The sequence below is a fragment of the Rhinatrema bivittatum genome, chromosome 9 (genome assembly GCF_901001135.1).
Source record: "Rhinatrema bivittatum chromosome 9, aRhiBiv1.1, whole genome shotgun sequence".
Classification (NCBI taxonomy): domain Eukaryota; kingdom Metazoa; phylum Chordata; class Amphibia; order Gymnophiona; family Rhinatrematidae; genus Rhinatrema; species Rhinatrema bivittatum.
Window position 1 is genome coordinate 17518771 of NC_042623.1, and position 22003 is coordinate 17540773.

At 44.1% G+C, this 22003-nt stretch overlaps 1 protein-coding gene across 1 annotated transcript in view; it reads left to right on the forward strand.

The window, feature by feature from the left end:
- Positions 1 to 411: 411 nt before the first annotated feature.
- Positions 412 to 22003, forward strand: part of GDI2 (GDP dissociation inhibitor 2) — a 43781-nt gene continuing 22189 nt past the window's right edge. The window contains exons 1-6 of the mRNA XM_029615506.1: positions 412 to 456; positions 9249 to 9356; positions 9490 to 9589; positions 10510 to 10644; positions 17110 to 17308; positions 17708 to 17839. Coding sequence (XP_029471366.1) covers positions 412 to 456; positions 9249 to 9356; positions 9490 to 9589; positions 10510 to 10644; positions 17110 to 17308; positions 17708 to 17839 — 719 coding nt within the window. The remainder of the gene's footprint in view (positions 457 to 9248; positions 9357 to 9489; positions 9590 to 10509; positions 10645 to 17109; positions 17309 to 17707; positions 17840 to 22003) is intronic.

The window sequence follows — 22003 nt, forward strand, 5'->3', positions numbered from 1 at the left end:
CTTTGAAATGAGGCGACAGTATAATTACCATTGGTTAATTGCCGGGTTTTAAGATGTTCGATCCTCCCCAGCGCCACGCCCATCCCTGCCCTCTCCCGGGCTGAGCCGGCTCGAAGAGTCCGCCCCCGCTGTGACGTCACCAGCGCGGGGACCAATGGGTGGCGTGGGGTCCGGGACGCTTGCAGTTCCCGAGGGCGCCGCCGGCCTCGAGCGAGGCGCTCGCGTGCGCTCTGACTCCCTCCCCTCCCCCGCTCTTCCTCTTCCTTCCTGCCGTCTCTTCTTCTCCTCCCCTCAGCTTCCATTTTCTCTCGGCGCTGCCGCCGCCGCGCCGCGCCGCCACAGAGCTTAGAGGCGACCGGAGTCCTCCCCTCCCTCCCCCAACCCGGCACCGACGCCTCGCGCACCGCCGAAATGAATGAGGAGTACGACGTGATCGTGCTGGGCACCGGCTTGACGGTGAGCACAGGCCCCCCCCCCCGGGCCTCTCCCCGCCCAAGAAGCGGTGTTCCTGCCGCCGTCCCCGCTTATTCGGCGCCGGGGCTCCTTGCTTAACACGGGAGGGAGGCGGGCTCCCGTTTATGGATTGTGCACCGAGGGGAGGGGGGGAGGGGAGATGTTTGGCGCTGAGGCCTGGGCCGGAAGGAGGCGGGTGACGCTGGGCGGGGATGGTAGGGCCCAGGCGTAACCGGGCCTCAGTCTCGTAGAACCAACCCCCTCCTCCCGAAGAAGCGGCGACGCTCCGGGCCGCTCTTCCTCGTCGGGGGTCGCAGCGGTCCCGGACGCGGTTCCTCGCGAGTGCCGCCGCCGCAGATCCTTTCTGCCCAGCTGCCCCCTATTCCGGGGGCCCCCAGGCCCTTTCCGACCTTCTCCCTGCGGCCCGGGGAAGTAACGCGTTCCCCCGAAATAATCCTCTGCTCCGCTGGACTTGTACACGGGGGACCGTAACTTCCAGCGTTCGTGAAATGCACCGACGTGCGTTATTAAATAAAATGAACTCGAAATCTGCAGCGATTTTAGACTTCGTGTTTGTGGTTTCCAAGTCATAGTTTGCAGCTTTTGCAGTTGTCTCCAATTCTGTCTTTTACTTGCCTCTCAGATCTACTTAACACGTCTCCTGCTGATCTGATTTTTTTTCTAAATATACAAAGATAATTATAGAAATAAGTATATATGTGCTCAGAATCTTAAAGTGGGAAACATATACCGTTGGTGCAGTTTTCCAAGTTTCTTATTGAACCGTGATCTGTGAAGTGGATGGACCTCTTGCTCTTTACCATTTATTTTTTTAGGAATAGTAAATCAGATACTATGTGAATGATACTATTTAAACTTGATAAATTCAGTTAGCCTATATCTGTTGATAGGAAATAATCCTCGTTTGGAACTGAACCATGAAGATCGCTGTCCCATATCACTGGCCCACTCTCATCCAAACACACTCTAACATGACTTGCTTTGTTCGTTTCAGGAAGACATTCTAGGGTGTGCATTCTGGTTGTATGGGTGTGGTTCTCAGGCAGCAAAATGTACTCCCCTTCACTCAGTACAGCCTAAGCATGCCGATACCCAACAACTTGCACCTTGTTATACCTTGCTGTATAAGCCTCCTTTCCTCTGGCATACCTCTTGTAGCAGTGGTAAACTCCGGAGGTGGAGTACAGGCTGTGAATCAGGGAAGCCAAGGTTTAAATCCCACTGCCGCCACGCGTGACCTTGGGCAAGTCAATTCACTTTCCATTGCCTCTGGTGTAAACTCAGACTGTAAATCCTCCGAGGATAGGGAATGCCTCCTCTTTATAAATGGCTGAATAGCAGAACCTTAGATAAGAAGTACATGTAAAGTAACCATGATACATGTATAAAAGGACAAGACAACTGAAATTCATCAAATAGTCTTTATATTAGAACTCTCTGTAACTGGATCATTATTGGCATTTCTATAACGCTTTATCCTAATTATTTAACGCTACTATATGTGCCTTTTTGTAAACTGTTGTGATGGTAAATAACTTAATGACGGTATAGAAAAGATTTTAAATAAAATTCTCTATCTTTATTATATGTTCTATGTAAACCGATACGATGTGAATATGGTTATCGGTATATAAAAACACTTAAAATAAAAATAAATAAAAAATATTAAAAAAAAGTTGAACACCTATCCTTAGGACACTCCACTATTCTCCGTAGACTTCACTTGCTTCCTGGAATCACTACTGTGGGTCAGAGGTACATGGTATGTGATAAGGGTTTATATGTAGGAAAGAGAGGGGGATGTTAAGAGAAACAGATTCCATCAAGTTTGCCCCCAGCCACCCGAAAGCTGTCAATTCTTGGGAGGGCAGACGAGTGAAGCAAGCAAGAATCCCTTTCAAGAGGCAAGGGTCAACATACCAGCATCTAGTAGATGTATCTTCTTTGCCACTTTGCTAAAGGGAATTCCTTCCCCCCCCCCCCCCCAAAAAAACCCCAAAAAAACCTTGCTGATTCCTGAAATAATGCATATGTATAGTTGTCCTTGCTGCAAGGCTGTTTACTTACACTCTGCTGATGTGACAAAGGTGGTCCTCCCATTCAGCCACAAATTGTGCCCACATTGTATCGGGGCGGGGGCCCCCCCCTGTTTGAGCTTACTGGAGCATCAGGACAAATACTGTAACAGAAGATTGTGAAATGTGCCTACGTTCGGTTAAGAGTGCAGTTCTCCAACTTGTTTTCTCTGATCTGTGCTTGATGGGGAACTCCTTTTAAAGGAGCCTTACAGCAGCTTAGAACTTTCTCTAAGGCAGTGTAGCAATAATATTTGAGCAGCAGTTGGATTTAGCTATCTGTTGTGCGGATCTGATTAACAAATGGTTGCTTTTTCAGCCTGTTGATGTCATAGGGAGGGCAAGTTTGAAACTCCCAGCGTGGTAGGACTGCAAGCTAATTTTCAAAGGGAAACTGCTCCTAGCGTTGCTGTTAGAAATCTTGGCCAGCACATACTTATAATGTGGGGTCAGAAGTGCCAGTGTTTCTCTGTACCCGCATGGAAGCAGGTGCAAAGTACACACAGGTTTGAAAATGAAATCTGTGTATACTTTCTCTGCTCCTTTCACTAGCATACCGGGGAGGAGGGAATGATTGCAGCTTGTTTTTATATGTGGGTAAATGTTAAACATGTTTATTGCTCTCTAAATGTTTAGTAATGGCACTTGAGATGAATTCCAACACTGGTGAACAAGTCTAGTGTAATACAGAAAAGGATCTGTCAAGACAGTTTTAATGAGTGAAGCCTTTGCTTCTTAATTTACTCTGCTAAGGGACCTGCATGCTCAAATCCTGCATATTGTCTACCACGTACTTGCTTTGCATGGGTACTAACGGCATTTCATGGTAAAATTTTATCAGTGAGGCAAGAATATATTTCAGGGTCAAAGTTTGCTGGTTGCTTGTGACTATAAAAACCTGTAGCTTTTGTAACGCTTACTGAGGCGAAATAGTTAAGTACCATAGAAATGAATTCAGTACAGATGATGTCGTGGGTGTTCCTTCCCACTGAATAACCTATGGATTGTGAGGGGAGTTAGCTGATTGGTTGATCCATCTTGACCTGCCAAAAGTGCGCTCTGGTGGAGGGAGCAAAGATCAGTGACACAATTCCTGTCTGATTCATTCACTTTTTGTGGTATAGCTGCTGCTACTTTCTGTTAGTAGTGGATGTGCTGTCTGCCAAGGGTATTTATTTATTTATTTATTTAAGGCTTTTATATACCGACTTTCATGATACAGATCAAATCAACTCGGTTTACATCAAACGAAGCAGAACTAAACCAACCATACAACAAGACAATTTGAAGGAGCATAAAAAGTTACATTCTAACAAGGTTGCCTTAACTAGGAGAAGGAAAAAAAGAGAGGGGAGAACAAAGATAAATTACTATATACAATAAATTACTATATACGATGGTGTATGGGAGGGAGGTAGAGGCAGAATCTCGTGATGACTTTTGAATAAATCAGGCTGTTGTGTTATTGGCTGGGAAGGCTTGGCGGAATAGTCATGTCTTTAGTTTCTTTTTAAAAGTTAGTAGAGCAAGACAGCATGCTGCCCAGGAGAAGCTGAAACTGGAGGGAGTGAGGCTCACTCAGGAAATCCTTGACTGAAAGGGCAGCGGTGCCCTGAAACAGTCTGGCTGAGTTACATGTATTTATGTATGAGCATTACGGCTGCTTTCTCTGCATGCAAATATGTACATATTAGTGTAACTTTTTCAAAGCAAACCAAAAGAGCATGCTGCAACTCTTCCGTGGGGTTTTTTTTTTTTTTTAATATCTTAACCTACAGAATTGGGTATTTCCGCTCTGGAGCAGAGTGGGACCATCATCTTAGTCTATCTTGGGAATATCACATACCGCATGTTTCTTGGGCCCTGTGTGTATCATAGTCACACCAGCAGCCAAGAGCAATTATACAGCAGCATAACTGTACTGAAGGAAACTTTTGTAACATGCTTAATGTCTAAAGCATATACAGGGACATCAAATATTAAATGTACTCCCTATGCAAAGTGGCAAATTAATTATTCTGCAGACCTAACCTGTCAGCTCCAGCACCCAGTAAACATCATTTGCCCCATGTGGGACTCTCTATTTAAAAATGTGCATATGTTCTACAAGCTTTTTGATAGTGGTTCCTAGAGCTGGTTACTGCCCTCTCTTGAATGGATCCAGAGTAGGTGAAAAGCAAGTTGGAATAAACAGGTGCGCATAGCGAAACTAACGCTCTTCTGTTTTATTGAGGTTATTTGGAAAAAGTGTAACAAATCAGGCCTTTCGTTCACTGGCTTTGGACTGCTGTATAAACATGTGGGGTCTTAAAACATTCCTGGAGGCCCCTCCTTCTGTCAGATTGTTTTCCTGAAAGGTTTTCTTTTTTGCGAGCAGGGGATGTAGGACTTCTCTCCAGTGCTTCTAATATTTGCAGACATCTTTGTTCTTATGGTTGAACCAGTAAGAACTTGCTCAGTAATGCAGCAGAACAGGTGTGATCACAGAAATTCACGCTGATCCCCCATACAGAAATTGGAGCTGCAAATTGTTTGGGTTTTTTTTTTTTCCTTTCTCTTTATTAAATGTTTATATTTGTAAGTTTCCACAAACTTATTACCAAGAGGTGTAACAAAGCAAAAAAAACAAAAGCCATAGCAAAATATATCTATGAATATAAAAATAAATTAAACATCAGATCCGCAAACTCTTCATGGCATTATTCTATGAATTATAAGAAACTCGGGCAAGGAAAATTTTACTGAGAGGATAAACACATTCCTTGTTCAAATTTGACTTGTTAGCTTAAATAGGAGCCATTATTACTGTTTAAGACTGCAGCCTTGTTTTAAGCCCTGTGCACTGAGGCCGTCCACCACAGGTGTCAGTTTGTGAGTAGAAGGTAATGTCGGTGTTGGCAGAGAAGGTCCACTTGGCCCACTGAGTTACCCCTGGTTCCTGTCTCGCCACAGATCTGTTCCACCTTTTTAGCATGCTTGAACTCAGCCAGACTGTTTCAGGGCACCGCTGCCCGTTCAGTCAAGGATGTCCTGAGTGAGCCTCCCTCCCTCCAGTTTCAGCTTCTCCTGGGCAGCATGCTGTCTTGCTGTACTTTATTGAATCTTGCTGACTGTTTAAATTCTCCAGTTGGTCTGTCTTCCTCTTAGAGTAAGTTTAGTTTTGGAGCCTCTTCAAGTAGGATTTGTGTTTCAGGCCCTGCACCATTTCAGTTTAATTTTCATTTAGCTTTAAAACTTTTCTATGCCACACTCTCTAGTCCTAGGCAGCTTACAGGTTAAAACATTCATATTTTACAATAAAACACAAAGCAACTTAACAAAATCCTGCAACAAGCATCTCTTAGCATCAAGACCCATTGTGCTGTTTCTTTAATAACTTAGTTCCAGAAGGCTTCACAAAAGTCTGTGTTGAAGGTTTAAAACATGTTTCTTGCTGCAAATGTTTTGGTAATGAGCCCCACACGGATGCACCTGCTATAAAATATTCTGTCTTAACATTCAGCTAATCGAATGATTTTCACAGAAGGAATATCGGGAAGGCATTTGCCAACAGACCTCTAATTGCTCGTAGATCTGTAAATTCTGAGCAAAGCACTAATGCAAAAAGACGCATTGCTATATCATTGTCAAGATCTTAAATTTTATCCTGGATTGAACTGGAGTGATGTTGACATGAGTAATGCTCATTGTGAGAGGTCCAGGGAGTATCATTTCTGCTGGATTTTTTTTTATCATTTGGAAAGCTTTCAAAACTGAACCTGGTAAAAACCAAGGTAGCCAGAATTAGTCTAAGCTGGTCAGAACCAAAGCCTGCAGCACTCTCTTAATTGCCACGGAATCAATCTCACAAGATGCAAAGTTTGAAATAGGCAGCTCGGCTAACATTTAATCTGAGGGCAAAATAATAAAAGTAGTATCAACAGTAACTCAGAGGCTTCTTACCTGGTTAATAGGAATGCAGTACAGCTTGGAAATTGGATACAGGTGATCTACTCAATAATCCTAATTTCTGTTTTGGCAGCACTGACTGCTAATCTGTTTAACCAGTATTTGATGGTGTTTAAATATATAGTAGCCAATGCTAACACATTAGTAATTGAGAGAAACTGGATCTCATCCATGTATATTCTAAAATGTAAGCCAACACTAGCCAAGAGCTTACAGATTGGACTTGGATGTTGAATAAAGTGGCTGAAAGGATGGCGTCTTGAGGAGCACCTGCTACCAATGGAAACCAGGAAGACAGAAGCTGCCTTCTGAATTTCTCTCTTAATGTCATTTGTGCATGGAGGAAGGGAGTGGCCCTTTGCAGAAGTTAAGGAAGAATATTAGCTTGTCCTTTTTTTTTTTTTTTTAATTTGTCCTTATTCACTGGTGTGTTTTACACGTCCCTAATTGGTTTCTTCATCAAGTTTGAGTCTAATTAGTGGCCTTGTTATAAGCTGACCAGCTTGGCAGCGCTTTAATACGTCTTGCCTAGCACAAGGTTTTTCCCCTCAGCTGTTTCAGGCTTGTGTATGGAAGCCTGTCTGTAAGGCACAAGAACTGGGAGCCAGGCATATCTTTCTACTGTTTTCACATTAGCATAAGAACATGCCATACTGGGTCAGACCAAGGGTCCATCAAGCCAGGCATCCTTTTTCCAACAGAGGCCAATCCAGGCTACAAGAACCTGGCAAGTACCCAAAAACTAAGTCTATTCCATGTTACCATTGCTAGTAATAGCAGTGGCTATTTTCTAAGTCAACTTAATAGATAATGGATTTCTCCTCCAAGAACTTATTCAATCCTTTTTTAAACACAGCTATATTAACTGCACTAACCGCATCCTCTGGCAACAAATTCCAGAGTTTAATTGTGCGATGAGTAAAAAGAATTTTCTCAGATTAGTTTTAAATGTGCCACGTGCTAACTTTATGGAGTGCCCCCTAGTCTTTCTATTATCTGAAAGAGTAAAAAACCGATTCACATCTACCTGTTCTAGACCTCTCATGATTTTAAACACCTCTATCATATCCCCCCTCAGCCGTCTCTTCTCAAAGATGAAAAGTCCTAACCTCTTCAGTCTTTCCTCATAGGGGAGCTGTTCCATTCCCCTTATCATTTTGGTAGCCCTTCTCTGTACCTTCTCCATCGCAATTATATCTTTTTTGAGATGCGGCGACCAGAATTGTACACAGTATTCAAGGTGCGGTCTCACCATGGAGCGATACAGAGGCATTATGACATTTTCCGTTTTGTTTACCATTCCCTTCCTAATAATTCCTAACATTCTGTTTGCTTTTTTGACTGCCGCAGCACACTGAGCCGACGATTTCAATGTGTTATCCACTATGACGCCTAGATCTCTTTCTTGGGTTATAGCACCTAATATGGAACCCAACATTGTGTAATTATAGCACGGGTTATTTTTCCCTATATGCATCACCTTGCACTTATCCACATTAAATTTCATCTGCCATTTTGATGCCCAATTTTCCAGTCTCACAAGGTCTTCCTGCAATTTATCACAGTCTACTTGTGATTTAACTAATCTGAACAATTTTGTATCATCTGCAAATTTGATTATCTCACTCGTCGTATTTCTTTCCAGATCATTTATAAATATATTGAAAAGTAAGGGTCCCAATACAGATCCTGAGGCACTCCACTGCCCACTCCCTTCCTTTTTATTACAGTTAATGTTTCTCTCTGCTTATGACAATAGGTGGATGAAGTCTTGATGATGTCAGGAGCAGAGTAAACACAACTTCAAGCCAGATAATGAGCAGGCTCCTTTTCACTTAAGTGGATTAAAGAATGGAGTGGTAGAAATCAAGTAGAAGGGACATGGTGACAGGACGTGGGCAACACACTTTTACACTTTTAAAGAGTGACTTCTAATGCAACTGAATGTAGGGCCTCCACATTTTTATCTTTTTAACAGTTTAGAATATGATAAAGGATCCAAACCGTTTTGTTTTGAATATGAGAAAAATGTCGACATGGAACTTCTGCCCCCTCCAACAGTAAAGGTTGTATCAGCGGCGAGGAGAAATGCTGAGAAATAGATATACAAAAAGGACAGGCTTGAAAATGATACTATGACATACGAAGTCCATCAAGCCTAAAGAAAACTGTACCAGCCAGCAAACTGTTTTAGTGTCTCCCTGGCCTAGAGAAGCCCTGTGGCCATAGGTTTAATTCTAAGGGGCTGCAGTTGCTTGTGCAACTGATGCAGTGTGTGCCTGTGGTGTGCGCATGTTGATCTGCTTTTCTGGGGAACTTTCTTCCCAGACTGAGGCCCTGTAAGGTAACGAGTGGCCGTCTGTGAGCATGTGGGCTGTGAAGCAGAATTGATGATGCCATGGGGAAGGCAAGATGGCTTCAAAGTGTCAGTGATGGACAGGCCAAGGAGAAGATCCTGCCAACATGGTTTCATCCCATTATCTAAAATCAGCCCCTGAACTTTACATCCCAGTGCAGTCGCTCTTGCAAAGCTATTGGATGTGCATCATTTAATGTTTCTTCTTGGAAAAACCCTGAAATGCTCAGCTGGGTTTTTGTTCCAGTAACTCTCTTTTTCTCCAGGATATTTTTTTCTGCTTTTCTGTTAGGGCAGAGATTATTGGCTGCTTGTGAGGCCTGAAAGCACGACAGCCCTACCGTTCTGAGTTTTGTCCAGGATAAGCATTAACCTTGGATCTTTTCTCCGTGTAGGAATGCATCCTGTCCGGTATAATGTCTGTCAAAGGAAAGAAGGTTCTTCACATGGACCGCAATTCTTACTATGGAGGGGAAAGTGCATCCATAACACCATTGGAAGATGTAAGTCAGCAAAGCTTACAGGGAATGCGCTCTGGTTGGAACTCAAAATAACTATGTGGGAAGTTAAGAGGAAGAGATGAAGACTGATATTCTTCTTTATTTGTTTTTGTCTGCCTTTGTATTTTCTTTGAAGCTATATAAAAGATTTAACCTACCAGGGAGCCCCCCAGAAAGTATGGGAAGAGGAAGAGACTGGAATGTGGATCTTATTCCTAAATTTCTTATGGCAAATGGTAAGTCATCTCTTATGCAAACTAGATTTGTAGAAACTTGGTTGGATGGTGTAGGTCTGCTTGATGTGTAAATATAATGTCCTCTTGGAGCCTTTTCTCGGTAACTGAGGTCAGGAAAGAGGTGGTAGAAGGTAGTGTTGGGGAGAGAAGGAATTGTCCACAGTTTTGAATTGAAGTTCTGAGATTTGGTGATCCGGACTTACTATCTGAAGCAGGTGAGCTGAACATCCGGAGGATCAGAGAGATGGTGCTTGAGGAGGTTACAGATCAGTTGTAGAAAAGCAAAAGCATGAATGATTCAAGAGTGGAAAAGTGATGTTGTGAATGGCCCTAGATGAGGAGGGAGCACGTAGAAATGAAGCAGAAGAGTTCTTGGAAACCTGGTCAGAAATATAATTTAAACATTTATAAAGTGGTATCTTGTTACTGGATTAACCTAATACATTTCTTTGACTAGCTTTTGGGAGTTAAGTGCATGAAGCTGATAATTTTGGGTGTCACAAATGGTGACACCAGGATTACAGCTAAGAGGCACATGTGAGTGAATGTGCAGCACTTGAGGTTATCCCTTCCACTCACTTTGCTGTTTTCTTCCCCCAGTACTGGTGTGACTTAGTTTCAGGTTTTGTGCATTTGATATTCTGATGATCAGATATACAGGACAGAATCTGAATTGAAAAGAGCCTGGGGAGAAGCACAAATAATCTGAGGGGAGTGGTATTGATTTGTACAGATGAGTAGTTCTTATGTATGGGGAGATGAGAGAGGCTGTATTTCATTTTTTTTTTTTTTTTTTTTTTGCTGCCATCAAGTTTCTCTGTTTGTCATGAATTGTAAGATGAATTTACATGGGTTTGTCACTGGGGATTTTTCTAATCCTTGATGTCTCCCATAACACACAATATTCTTATGGTTTTCAGGTCAGTTGGTAAAAATGCTGTGTTATACAGATGTCACTCGCTATATGGACTTCAAAGTGATCGAGGGAAGTTATGTCTACAAGGCAGGAAAAGTCTACAAAGTGCCTTCCACTGAAGCAGAAGCCTTGGGCTCCAGTAAGCAAGCACTTCCTCCTTTCACTGCCCTGTTGTGTTCCAGTATCTCTATCAGTTGAAGGGGTTTTCCCAAACTTGTTTTTCATAGCATGAGAACTTATTGCCGGATGAGCCTTGAGAACATCACTTCATTCTGGGTCTGAATTTTCCTTTTGATTTAACATAACTGTAGCCTCTGCAGGTGGGGGACTCTCTTTTTTTTTTTTTTTTTTTTTTTTTTTAATCTTTAAACAAAATGCCCAGGTGATTTCATTTTGTTTGGGGTCGGTTGTACAGTGCCACCATTTTAAGTTTGTTGCTTAAGTATTTATATTTCCAGTTCGTACTCCAGATGAGTGGGTTTATGCATCCCTACCAGCAGACTGAGGCAGAGAACAAAACTTTGAGGCACTGCTACGGAACAGTGTGCGCCACCTGCAGTCCCTCAGTATTTGTCTCCAGCAGATGGTAGAGGTGTAAACCTGCAATCTGGAGTTTAAAAAAAAAATTTTTTTTAGGAGATTTCATCTCCCTAAGGTGCTAGGCTCCTTCATGGGACATCCCTCGGGTTGAGCAGAGGGGGTGAAAGCCAGGGGTCCTGGTTCCCTCACCCCCCCTCTGGGTCTCTGGCATGCTTGGCCTCCTTCGGAAGCAGGGAAGTATATGAATTTTCTTCCCTTCCCTGGTTGTTTTAAGTTGTTTGGGGGTGGGGAACTGTTTCCAGGCAGGAGAGCAGCAGGGCTGAGGCAGTTGAGCGGCTGAATTTCTCTGCCAGGAGGGAGGTAAGGGGTGGGGGGTAGCGAGTTCATTCCTTGACCGGGCACTGTTTTCTCCTTGCGTGAGCAGGGGCTATTTTTAAGCCCAATTGCGCTGGCATGCTACCACCCGCACAGCAAAGTTTGTCACGGTAGCAGTTCGAAATGGGCTTTCCTCAATTTGGCCACACTTTGCAGGGAAATCTCTCCGGGGGAGGGGGGGGGGGGGGGGGGCTGGGACTTCGGGGGGTGGCAGGAACACGAGGTCAGCTGGGCTGGTTCTGGAGGCCCGGGTAGGGGAGCCAGAGGAGCCGGCAGCCATTTTGTTAGCACATACTGGGAGTCAGGCTGCTATGGTAAAGCCTCGGAACTCCCCTCCCACACAGTTTCTCATGGATCAGGACCCTGAAGGTAGTAGGGAAAGGGAAGAAGCGCAGGGGGATGCAGACCCAGACCCTTCTTCAGATCCGGAAGCTCTTTTCTGCAGATTTTGTCCTCCTATTTGGCCAGAAAGGGAGCAGGGACCAAAAGACTTTTCCCCAGGAAGTTCTGGATGGCTAAGAAGCCTAGGGATTGGGGGCATGCAGAGTCCAGAGAGGTCCTGCGAGCCTTGGATCTCAGTTGGTCTGTAGTAGAATAAGACTTTTCAGAGGAGATGAATGATCCGGAGGACCAGTGAGGACCAGTGGATCTGGAGACGAACCCTGTTAGTACCTTAGTGGATCCATTGCAGGATCTGGTCAGGTTCCTGTTAATGCGTTGGGGGATCCAATGCAGGAACAGGACGAGGTTCCGATTGTGGACGTGATGAACCTCGAGTGGTTCGGCTCTTCCATAGGGATGAGCTGGGCCTGCCAATTCCCCAGGTGCTGGAGGAGCTGGGGATTAAGGTCACTCAGGAGGATTTGGATAATGAAGGGGTAAACCCAGTCCTAGAGGGATTACCGGGAGCCCCTAAGGCTTTTCCGTTGCCGAAGAAGGTGAGGAAGTTGGTGGATCGGGAATGGGAATCGCTTGAAGGTGGCCAGGGCTATGGCTAAATCATATCCCTTGCCGGAACTGAATCATGGAAGATTCCTAAGGTGGATGTGGCAATGTCCACTGTTACCAAGAAGACTATCATCCTGGTAGCTGGTTCAGCTGCACTGAAGAATGTCCAGGATCGGAAACTGGAAATTATACTTTGAGGTGTCAGCCTTGAGTCTGCGTGTGGCAGTGTGCGGAAGCTTGATGCAGAGAGCCTGCTTGTGCTGGTTGCAGAAGGCACATGATAAGCAGTCAGGAGTGGTGGCTGAGGCAGCTTAAGCTACCGGCTTGGACACGGGAATGGCCAATGTAGCAGATACCCTGTATGACATGATCTGGACCTCTGCTAGGAGCATGGTCTCTGCGTGGCGGCATGGAGACTCCTATGGCTGCGAAATTGGTCAGATGTGTGGCCTAAAGCCTAGCTCCCCTTCTTTGGCAAGCTGCTGTTTGGGGATGATCTGGAGCAGCTCATGAAGCAGTTGGAGTCAAAGGGTAATAAGTTGCCCAAGGATAGGAAGACCTCCAAGAAGTTTGTTTTTTTTTTTCTTCCGCGAGCTCGCTTCTGAGAGGTGAGATTTCACACTGATAGGAGCTGAGGGCGTGTGGTGCAAAAACAATTCGGGCAGGCAGTAGTCCTTTCAAGCCCAACACAGACCTCCTGACGGATGGTGGGTCCCACGGAGGGGGCGGAAATAAGTTTGGTCAATGAAGGCAGGCTGGTCTGCAACTCTCCGGTGGCTATCTGAGGGAGGTTGTCCCTCTTACAAGGAGTGGACCCAGGATCACCTTGGACCAGTGGGTTCTGGAAGTGGTAAGAGAATGGCTATGCCTTGGATCTCTCGTAAGCTCAGGGACTCCTTTGTAATTTCCCGCAGCGTCTCCTGGTCCAAGCAAGAGGCGGTGTGGGATACTTTGCAATGGCTGCAGCTTCTACATGCCATTGTTGGTACTTAGTGTACTTTGTGGTGCCCAAAAAGGAGGTGACTTTTTGGCCCATCCTCTATCTTCAGAAGTCAATGCTGCTCTCCGAGTGCTGCGGTTTTGGATAGAGATGTTGCGCGTGATGATAGCGGTGGTGCGCAAAGGGGAGTTTCTGGCATCGTTGGACTTGTTGGCAGCTTATCTCCATACCCCCATTTGTGCCGAACACCAGAGGTCCTGAGGTTCATGGTCCTGGGGGAGCATTTCCAATTTTGATCCCTTTGGGTTCGCGATAGCGCTGCACACGTTCACAAAGGTGTGATGGTGGTAGTGGCTGCAGCGCCTCATACTTGGACGATTAGTCAGGGTGAAGTCTGAAATGGTGGTGTCGCTCAGTCCAGTGGGTCCTGCAGCTCCTGGATTCATTGGGCTGGCTGGCTGAATCTGGTTAAGTGCCATTTAAAGCTGACCCAGTCGGAATATCCGGATAGGGAAGGCGTTTCTGACTACGGAGAGGGTAGTCAAGATGCAGAGTTAGATCCTTCGGCTGCTGCGTCTGTCTAGTCGCAGATCCTGGGTTCTGTAGCTTCTGTGCTGGGGTTAGTTCCATGGGCCTTTGATCACATGCACCCTCTCTAGAGGGTGGTGTTATCCTGTTGGAATCTGTTTTTGGAGAAATTTCAGCTTCCTTTGCCGATGCCAGTTCCAGTGTATCGTGATGGCTGTCTCTGTACAATCTTGAGAAAGGAATGGATCTGGAAGTGCCTGACTGGGTGGTGGTGATGTGTCAAGGAGAATCTGCCCAGGGGCAGTGGTCGTTGGAGGAGGCGAACTGGTCCATCAATCAGTTGGAATCCAGGGCAGTAAGCAAAGCCTTACTGGCATTTCTTCCACTCATTCAAAACAAGGCAGGGCGAGTGTTCTCGGGCAATGCGACAGTGGCGTATAACTGGCAGGGCGGAACGAAGAGTCATCTAGTAACGCTTGGAGGCACAAGAACTATTTGGGAGGAGAAACATCTGGCAAAAATAGCTGCTTCCCATGTAGCCAGAGTAGACAGTGCGCAGGTGGACTTCCTCTGCGAAACAGCATCTGGATCCAGGGGGGCTGGGAGCTAGCAGAGGCCTTTTCCTTGATTCAGGCCAGGTTGGGCAGACCAGCGGTGGACCTCAACTTCAGGAAATGCAAAGACTGATCATTTTTCAGTCGCAGAAGGGAGGTCGGATTGGAGGGTTTTGATGCCCTCGTTCAAACGTGGCCGACACATCTGCTGCTGTACATGTTCCCACCATGGCCTCTCATAGGTCGAGTGCTGCGGCGAATCGAGCTTTATCCGGACAGAGTGATTCTGGTGGAACCTGAGTGGCCAACGCTGGCTGTGGGTTGTGGACCTTTGTCTAATGGTGGACGGTCTTGTTCACTTGGCCCATCTGTCAGGGCTGTTGCGGCAGGGGCCGCATTTTCCGTCTGGTAGGATCGCTTCTGTCTAGTGGCTTGGCTTTTGAGGGGTGGCGGCTCCACTTGAAGGGTTATTCTGAGCCTGTGATTGCGACTTTGCTTCAGGCAAAGAGGCCTTCCACATCGTTGGCTTATGTCAGTGTGGAGAGTGTTTGAATTGTGGTGTTTGCAGAATAGGGTGCAGCCTTTGAATGTGGATGTTACACAGATTCTGGCCTTTGCAAAGCGGCTTAACTAAGGGTTTGGCCTATAATTTCCTTCGAGTTCAGGTGACAATTTTAGGATCCCTTCGAGGTAAGATTCAAGGAAGACAGTTGGTGTCTCATCCGGATGTGGTTCGTTTCCTCAAAGGGGCAAAAAACATCTTCGTCCTCGGGTCTGGAAGATTTGTCCAGCATGGAATCTGAATTTGGTTCTTCCGGTGCTGTGTGGTCCTCCTTTTGAACTGGTAAAAGCTTTTTTTTTTAAAGGATTTAATCCTGAAGGCTATCTCTCCAGCTAGAAGGATTTCTGAACTGCAAGCATTGTTGTATAAGGAACCTTTCCTGCATCTTTCGGAGGATGGGGTTTCTTTACATACAATTCATTCTATTTTGCCTAAGGTAATGTCCTCTTTTCATCTTAACCAGGCTGTCGAGCTACTGGCCTTTCCGAATTTGGCAGCCAATGCTCTAATGGCAAGGGAGCTTCACTTATTGGCTGTGCGTCAGATTCTTTTGTGACGAATGCCTTTTTAAGATCTGATCACCTGTTTGCCCTGTTCAGTGGTGCAAGGAAGGGTAATGAGGCTTCCAAAGGCACTATTGTGAAATGGTTGAAGGAGACTATTGCTTCAGCTTTCATCTGTAAGGGCCGATCAGTGCCAGAGGGGTTGAGAGTGCATTCCACTGGGGCACAGGCAACCTTGTGGGCGGATTGTCAATTGTTTTCTCCACAGGAGACTTGTCGTGCGGCAACGTGGTCTTCTCTTCACACTTTTACCAGACATTACCGCTCGGATGTGCGAACCTCCGAAGAGGTGGCGTTTGTGGAGAGTGTATTGGAACGGTCTTTCGAGTTCCCGCCCAGAATAGAGGGGCTTGGGTACATTTCACTTCTCTGGACTGATCAGGGGTATGAACAGGAAAGGAAATTTGGTTCTTAGCTGCTAATTTTTGTTCCTGAAGTACCACAGATCTGCCCATCTTTTGAAAGACTTCCTCGCTTCTGGATGTTGCTGAGCTGGTATGTGATATTCAGATTAATGAAAAGTGTACATAGTTTGGTATATGCTTTGTGTTAAGGGGGCCTAGTTTGCAGGGGGCTCCAACTTTTAAGTCTCTGTTCATCCAAGCTTTATTGGGGTTTGTTAAGGTAGACATCTTGGCTTGGGTACAGGTCAATACTGAGGGACTGCAGGTGGCACTCTCAAAGTTTTGTTCTCTGACTCCATCTGCTGGTAGGGATGCATAACCCCACTCGTCTGGACTGATCCGTGGTACTTCAGGAAAGAACCAATTTTCCTATATTCTGGTCTTGCACCCTAACAAGTGTGCCAGTGTTAAAATACCACCTGGTTGCTTAGGAGCATTGTTAGTGTCTGTCTTCAGGGGTACAGGTTGGATTGAAGTATGATATAATCTGCTTACCCAGCTCTTATCGCCCTTAGTTCGAATGGTCTAGTTTTTGGGCAGGGCAGAGGGTTTTCTTTTTTTTTTGTTTATGTTTTAGATAGTGTGACAGGAACAAGAAAGTGTATAGTAAGTGCTGGTACAACACTAACCAGTGTCCCACTATATTTTTGGTTGAAATCATAAGCCAATTGTGGATTTCAGTTTCATATATAGGGTAGCTTAAGTACTATTCGGCAATGCTTAAGCCGCTTGCCTTGCTTCAGTAAGACTTGCACTCTTTCACAAATGCAGAATTTACCTTGCCCTCCTTGAACACTAAATTCCTTTCCTCTACCTTTTAAGACTTCATCCCAGAAAAATCATTAGGACTTCCCTTTCCACTGGTCCTCCAATAATCTATTGAATCATTGTGGGCCGGACTTCATAATTCTAAAGAAGCAAGCTTGGCCTTTTGCAGCGACCATGACTCTGGTCGGTAGTTCCCAGCTCACAGCGAGTGACCAGCATAGTCTGGATGAGCCAGAGAAGCGCTCTCCACTGCTTAGGACTTGAGATAATTGTGGCCTGTAATGGAGAGCCAGCATAGCAATCCAAGCAAAGAAAAACTTGCTATCACCCTGCACACTGAATTAAGAGTTAGAACAGGTGATTACTACATTGGTATAGAATTGGTTTCTGAATATTATATTTCTTATTGCTTTCGCTTTCAGGTTTAATGGGCTTATTTGAGAAACGGCGGTTTAAGAAATTTTTGGTGTGCGTTTCCAACTTTGAAGAAAATGACCCCAAAACCTTGGACGGTATTGATCCCAAGAAGACAACCATGAGGGATGTGTATAAGAAGTTTGACTTGGGTCAGGATGTGATTGATTTCACAGGTCATGCTCTGGCCCTTTACAGAACTGATGAGTGAGTGTTTGCTGTTCACTGTCTGACCCTTGATCTCAAATGAAAGGGTATTTCTAACGTGGCATTGTGTTCTCCAGCCACGGAGCTGCAAACGTTTTCATGCTCTGACCCTGCTCTTCCAGCCTAACATTTTGATTTTATACTCTGAACAGGAGAGAGTCATCTATTTTTACAGGAAAAATAAATAAGTTAACCCTATACTGAAATGGGCAGCAGGCACAGCAGCCCATGCTTCCAATGACATTTTTTATGTTGCTCTGACATTCTCATCAGTACTGTGGAGAGTGGCTGCAATATGCTATAGATGTTGCCTGTGCTGTCAAGTTGTTTTGCAGACCCTGATGCTGTATTGCAAGATTTACTACAGTAATTAGTACACTGAGATCTTTGTTGTTCCAGTTACCTAGACCAGCCGTGCCTAGAAACCATCAACAGGATTAAGCTGTACAGCGAGTCTCTGGCCAGATATGGCAAAAGTCCGTACCTTTATCCTCTCTACGGGCTGGGAGAACTCCCACAAGGATTTGCAAGGTAATGGCATTCCTAGAAGAGCTACACCATTAGTAATGACTCTTAGTATTTTGGTAGAAAGAAATATGATTGTATACCTATGAGCAGGTTCCTAGCCAAGTTCAGGTTTTGCTAGTCTGTTCTCATGATGTCTTATTAAATTCTTACTTGAATGTGGTTAAAAAAAAAATCCCTGGGTTAAGTACCTAATTTTATCATTGAGCAGAAATGAGCTATCACAAGTGCCAGCAGTCAGCATTTATATGACATAAACATTAATGCCAGTATTGAGTGTGAAGGGAGTGGCTTGGTTGTGGCCTCTTAGCCAGCTGGCGTGCCTGGCTTGGGCACTGCTTATGCTGGCTCTTATTGCTCTCTAACCATTTTATTTTGTTTCTTAGAATTTCATTGCTGAGTACACGTGTATTGTGTTGAAAGTAAATGTGCATAATGGTTGCTCTTCGATAAGATTTATTCTCATTGATGATGAGTGAGAGGAGGCTTTTAATTCATAAATGCTGAAGTCCTAGGATACCTGTGAAAGGGTGTTGATTGTTCCATGTGTTTGAGAAGGCAGTCGGGTAACACTGTTGTGGACTCTGATTTGGTTTTGACTGTGTCACTGTATTTAAGTCTGGCAAGAGAGATCTGATTGATCAGATGCTTTATTGCCTTATTGCATTCGAATTTCAGAGCAGGAATTGAAGAGAAACTTGGCCTCCACCATCTAAACCTGATGGCAGGTAACACACTCTTTTATGTACCAGCAGTAAAGTTATAGGCTGGTATTGGTTTCCCTTACTAGCCCAATCCCAGTCCTTTGAGGAAGGATTGGGCTAGTAAGGGAAACCAATACCAGCCTGCAGTAAAATTCAAGAACTCTTGAATCAAAATATAGAAATCACCCTTTCCTTATCGTCCCCCAGATCAGTCCAGACGAATAGGTTTTTGTCCCCAACCAGCAGATGGAGATAGAAGAAAAGCCTTACTGCAGGTACATAAGACAGTGTGCCAGCTGCTCAGTCTCCAGCAGAAGGTGCAGGTGCAAAACCTGCAGTCGAACTTAGACCAAATTGCTCCCAGAACTATTAGATCCCGGATTGGGACCATTCCCCCTGGTGGAGTAGGAGGGAGCATTTGGTGGCCCTTGGGTGCTGGTGCTCTATCCTGGAAAGGGATTTGAAACCAGTGGTCCGGCTCACTTCCCCTGGATCATAAGAACATAAGTTGCCATGCTGGGTCAGACCAAGGGTCCATCAAGCCCAGCATCCTGTTTCCAACAGAGGCCAAAACCAGGCCACAAGAACCTGGCAATTACCCAAACACTAAGAAGATCCCATGCTACTGATGCAATTAATAGCAGTGGCTATTCCCTAAGTAAATTGATTAATAGCCATTAATAGACTTCTCCAAGAACATATCCAAACCTTTTTTGAACCCAGCTACACTAACTGCACTAACCACATCCTCTGGCAACAAATTCCAGAGCTTTATTGTACGTTGAGTGAAAGAATTTTCTCCGATTAGTCTTAAATGTGCTACTTGCTAACTTCATAGAATGCCCCCTATTCCTTCTATTATTCGAAAGTGAAAATAACCGAGTCACATCTACTCGTTCAAGACCTCTAATGATCTTAAAGACTTCTATCATATCCCCCCTCAGCCATCTTTTCTCCAAGCTGAACAGCCCTAACCTCTTCAGCCTTTCCTCATAGGGAAGCTGTTCCATAAGAACATAAGAAAATGCCATACTGGGTCAGACCAAGGGTCCATCAAGCCCAGCATCCTGTTTCCAACAGTGGCCAATCCAGGCCATAAGAACCTGGCAAGTACCCAAAAACTAAGTCTATTCCATGTAACCATTGCTAATGGCAGTGGCTATTCTCTAAGTGAACTTAATAGCAGGTAATGGACTTCTCCTCCAAGAACTTATCCAATCCTTTTTTAAACACAGCTATACTAACTGCACTAACCACATTCGCTGGCAACAAATTCCAGAGTTTAATTGTGCATTGAGTAAAAAAGAACTTTCTCCGATTAGTTTTAAATGTGCCCCATGCTAACTTCATGGAGTGCCCCCTAGTCTTTCTACTATCCGAAAGAGTAAATAACCAATTCACATCTACCCGTTCTAGACCTCTCATGATTTTAAACATCTCTATCATATCCCACCTCAGTCGTCTCTTCTCCAAGCTGAAAAGTCCTAACCTCTTTAGTCTTTCCTCATAGGGGAGTTGTTCCATTCCCCTTATCATTTTGGTAGCCCTTCTCTGTACCTTCTCCATCGCAATTATATCTTTTTTTATATGCGGCGACCAGAATTATACACAGTATTCAAGGTGCGGTCTCACCATGGAGCGATACAGAGGCATTATGACATTTTCCGTTTTATTCACCATTCCCTTTCTAATAATTCCCAACATTCTGTTTGCTTTTTTGACTGCCGCAGCACACTGAGCCGACGATTTCAATGTGTTATCCACTATGACACCTAGATCTCTTTCTTGGGTTGTAGCACCTAATATGGAACCCAACATTGTGTAATTATAGCATGGGTTATTTTTCCCTATATGCATCACCTTGCACTTATCCACATTAAATTTCATCTGCCATTTGGATGCCCAATTTTCCAGTCTCACAAGGTCTTCCTGCAATTTATCACAATCTGCTTGTGATTTAACTACTCTGGACAATTTTGTATCATCTGCAAATTTGATTATCTCACTCGCTGTATTTCTTTCCAGATCATTTATAAAAATACTGAAAAGTAAGGGTCCCAATACAGATCCTGAGGCACTCCACTGTCCACTCCCTTCCACTGAGAAAATTGTCCTTTTAATCCTACTCTGTTTCCTGTCTCTTAGCCAGTTTGTAATCCACGAAAGGACATCGCCACCTATCCTATGACTTTTTACTTTTCCTAGAAGCCTCTCATGAGGAACTTTATCAAACCCCTTCTGAAAATTCAAATATACTACATCTACCGGTTCACCTTTATCCACATGTTTATTAACTCCTTCAAAAAAGTGAAGCAGATTTGTGAGGCAAGACTTGCCCTGGGTAAAGCCATGCTGACTGTGTTCCATTAAACAATCTTTTTATATGTTATATATGATTTAAATTTGCATTAAAAGTTTTTGCTCTGTCGTGCTTATAATATGTAACAGTCTGAAATGAGCGTGATTGCAGTTTTGGAGAATAAGAGAGATTATTGCTGTCAACAAAAAGTGAGAATATTGTGAGTAGAGAAATAATTGAGTTTCTGCTTATATCAATTGATGAGTGATAATTTGATTTACTGTTAATATATTATTAGTACCATTACATGGTACTATTTACTCTGTGAAGTGTGTCAATGAATGTTTTTATTATGTATGTTTTGTTCATCGCCTAGGCCTATTAGTGTTAGGCGACTAATAAATTTTAATAAATGTAAAATGTAAATGTTCTGTGATTTTGATGTTTAGAACACTTTCCACTATTTTTCCTGGTCAGAAGTACCTTTTAGGATCCCAAATGGGTAGGTATATTCTAAGCTGCCTTATCCCAAGAATAAGCAGTAGATTTCTGCAACTTTACCTTAATGGTTAATGGACTTTTCCTCCGGGAACTTGTATAAATCTTTTTTAAATGCAGCTACACTTATAGCTTTCACCAGATTCTCTGGCAATGAATTTCAGAACTTAATTATGCATTGAGTAAAAAAAAAAAGATTTCTTAGTCTTAAATGTATTACTTTGTTTCCCCTGTTCTTTGTACTTCTCTCTTCTCCTCCAAGCTGGAGTCCTAACCTCTTTAGCCTTTCTTCATAAGGGAGCTGTTCCATCCCCTTTGTCATCTTGGTCGCCCTTCTCTGTTCCTTTTCTAATTCTGCTGTCTCTCTTTGAGATACGGTGACCAGAACTGCACACAATACTGAAGATGAGATCGCACCATGGAGCGATACAGAGGCATTGATATTCTAGTTTTTTTTTCCTCTCCATTCTTCCCTAAGTGCATCACTTTGTACTTCTCCACATTAAATTTCATTTGCCATTCGCATGTCCAGTCTTCCAGTTTTGCAATGTCCTCTTGCAATTTCTCTCAATCCTCTTGCGATTTAATAACTTTGAATAATTTTGTCATTGGTAAATTTGATCTCCTCACTTGTTCCCAGGTCATTTATAAATATATTAAAAAGCAGTG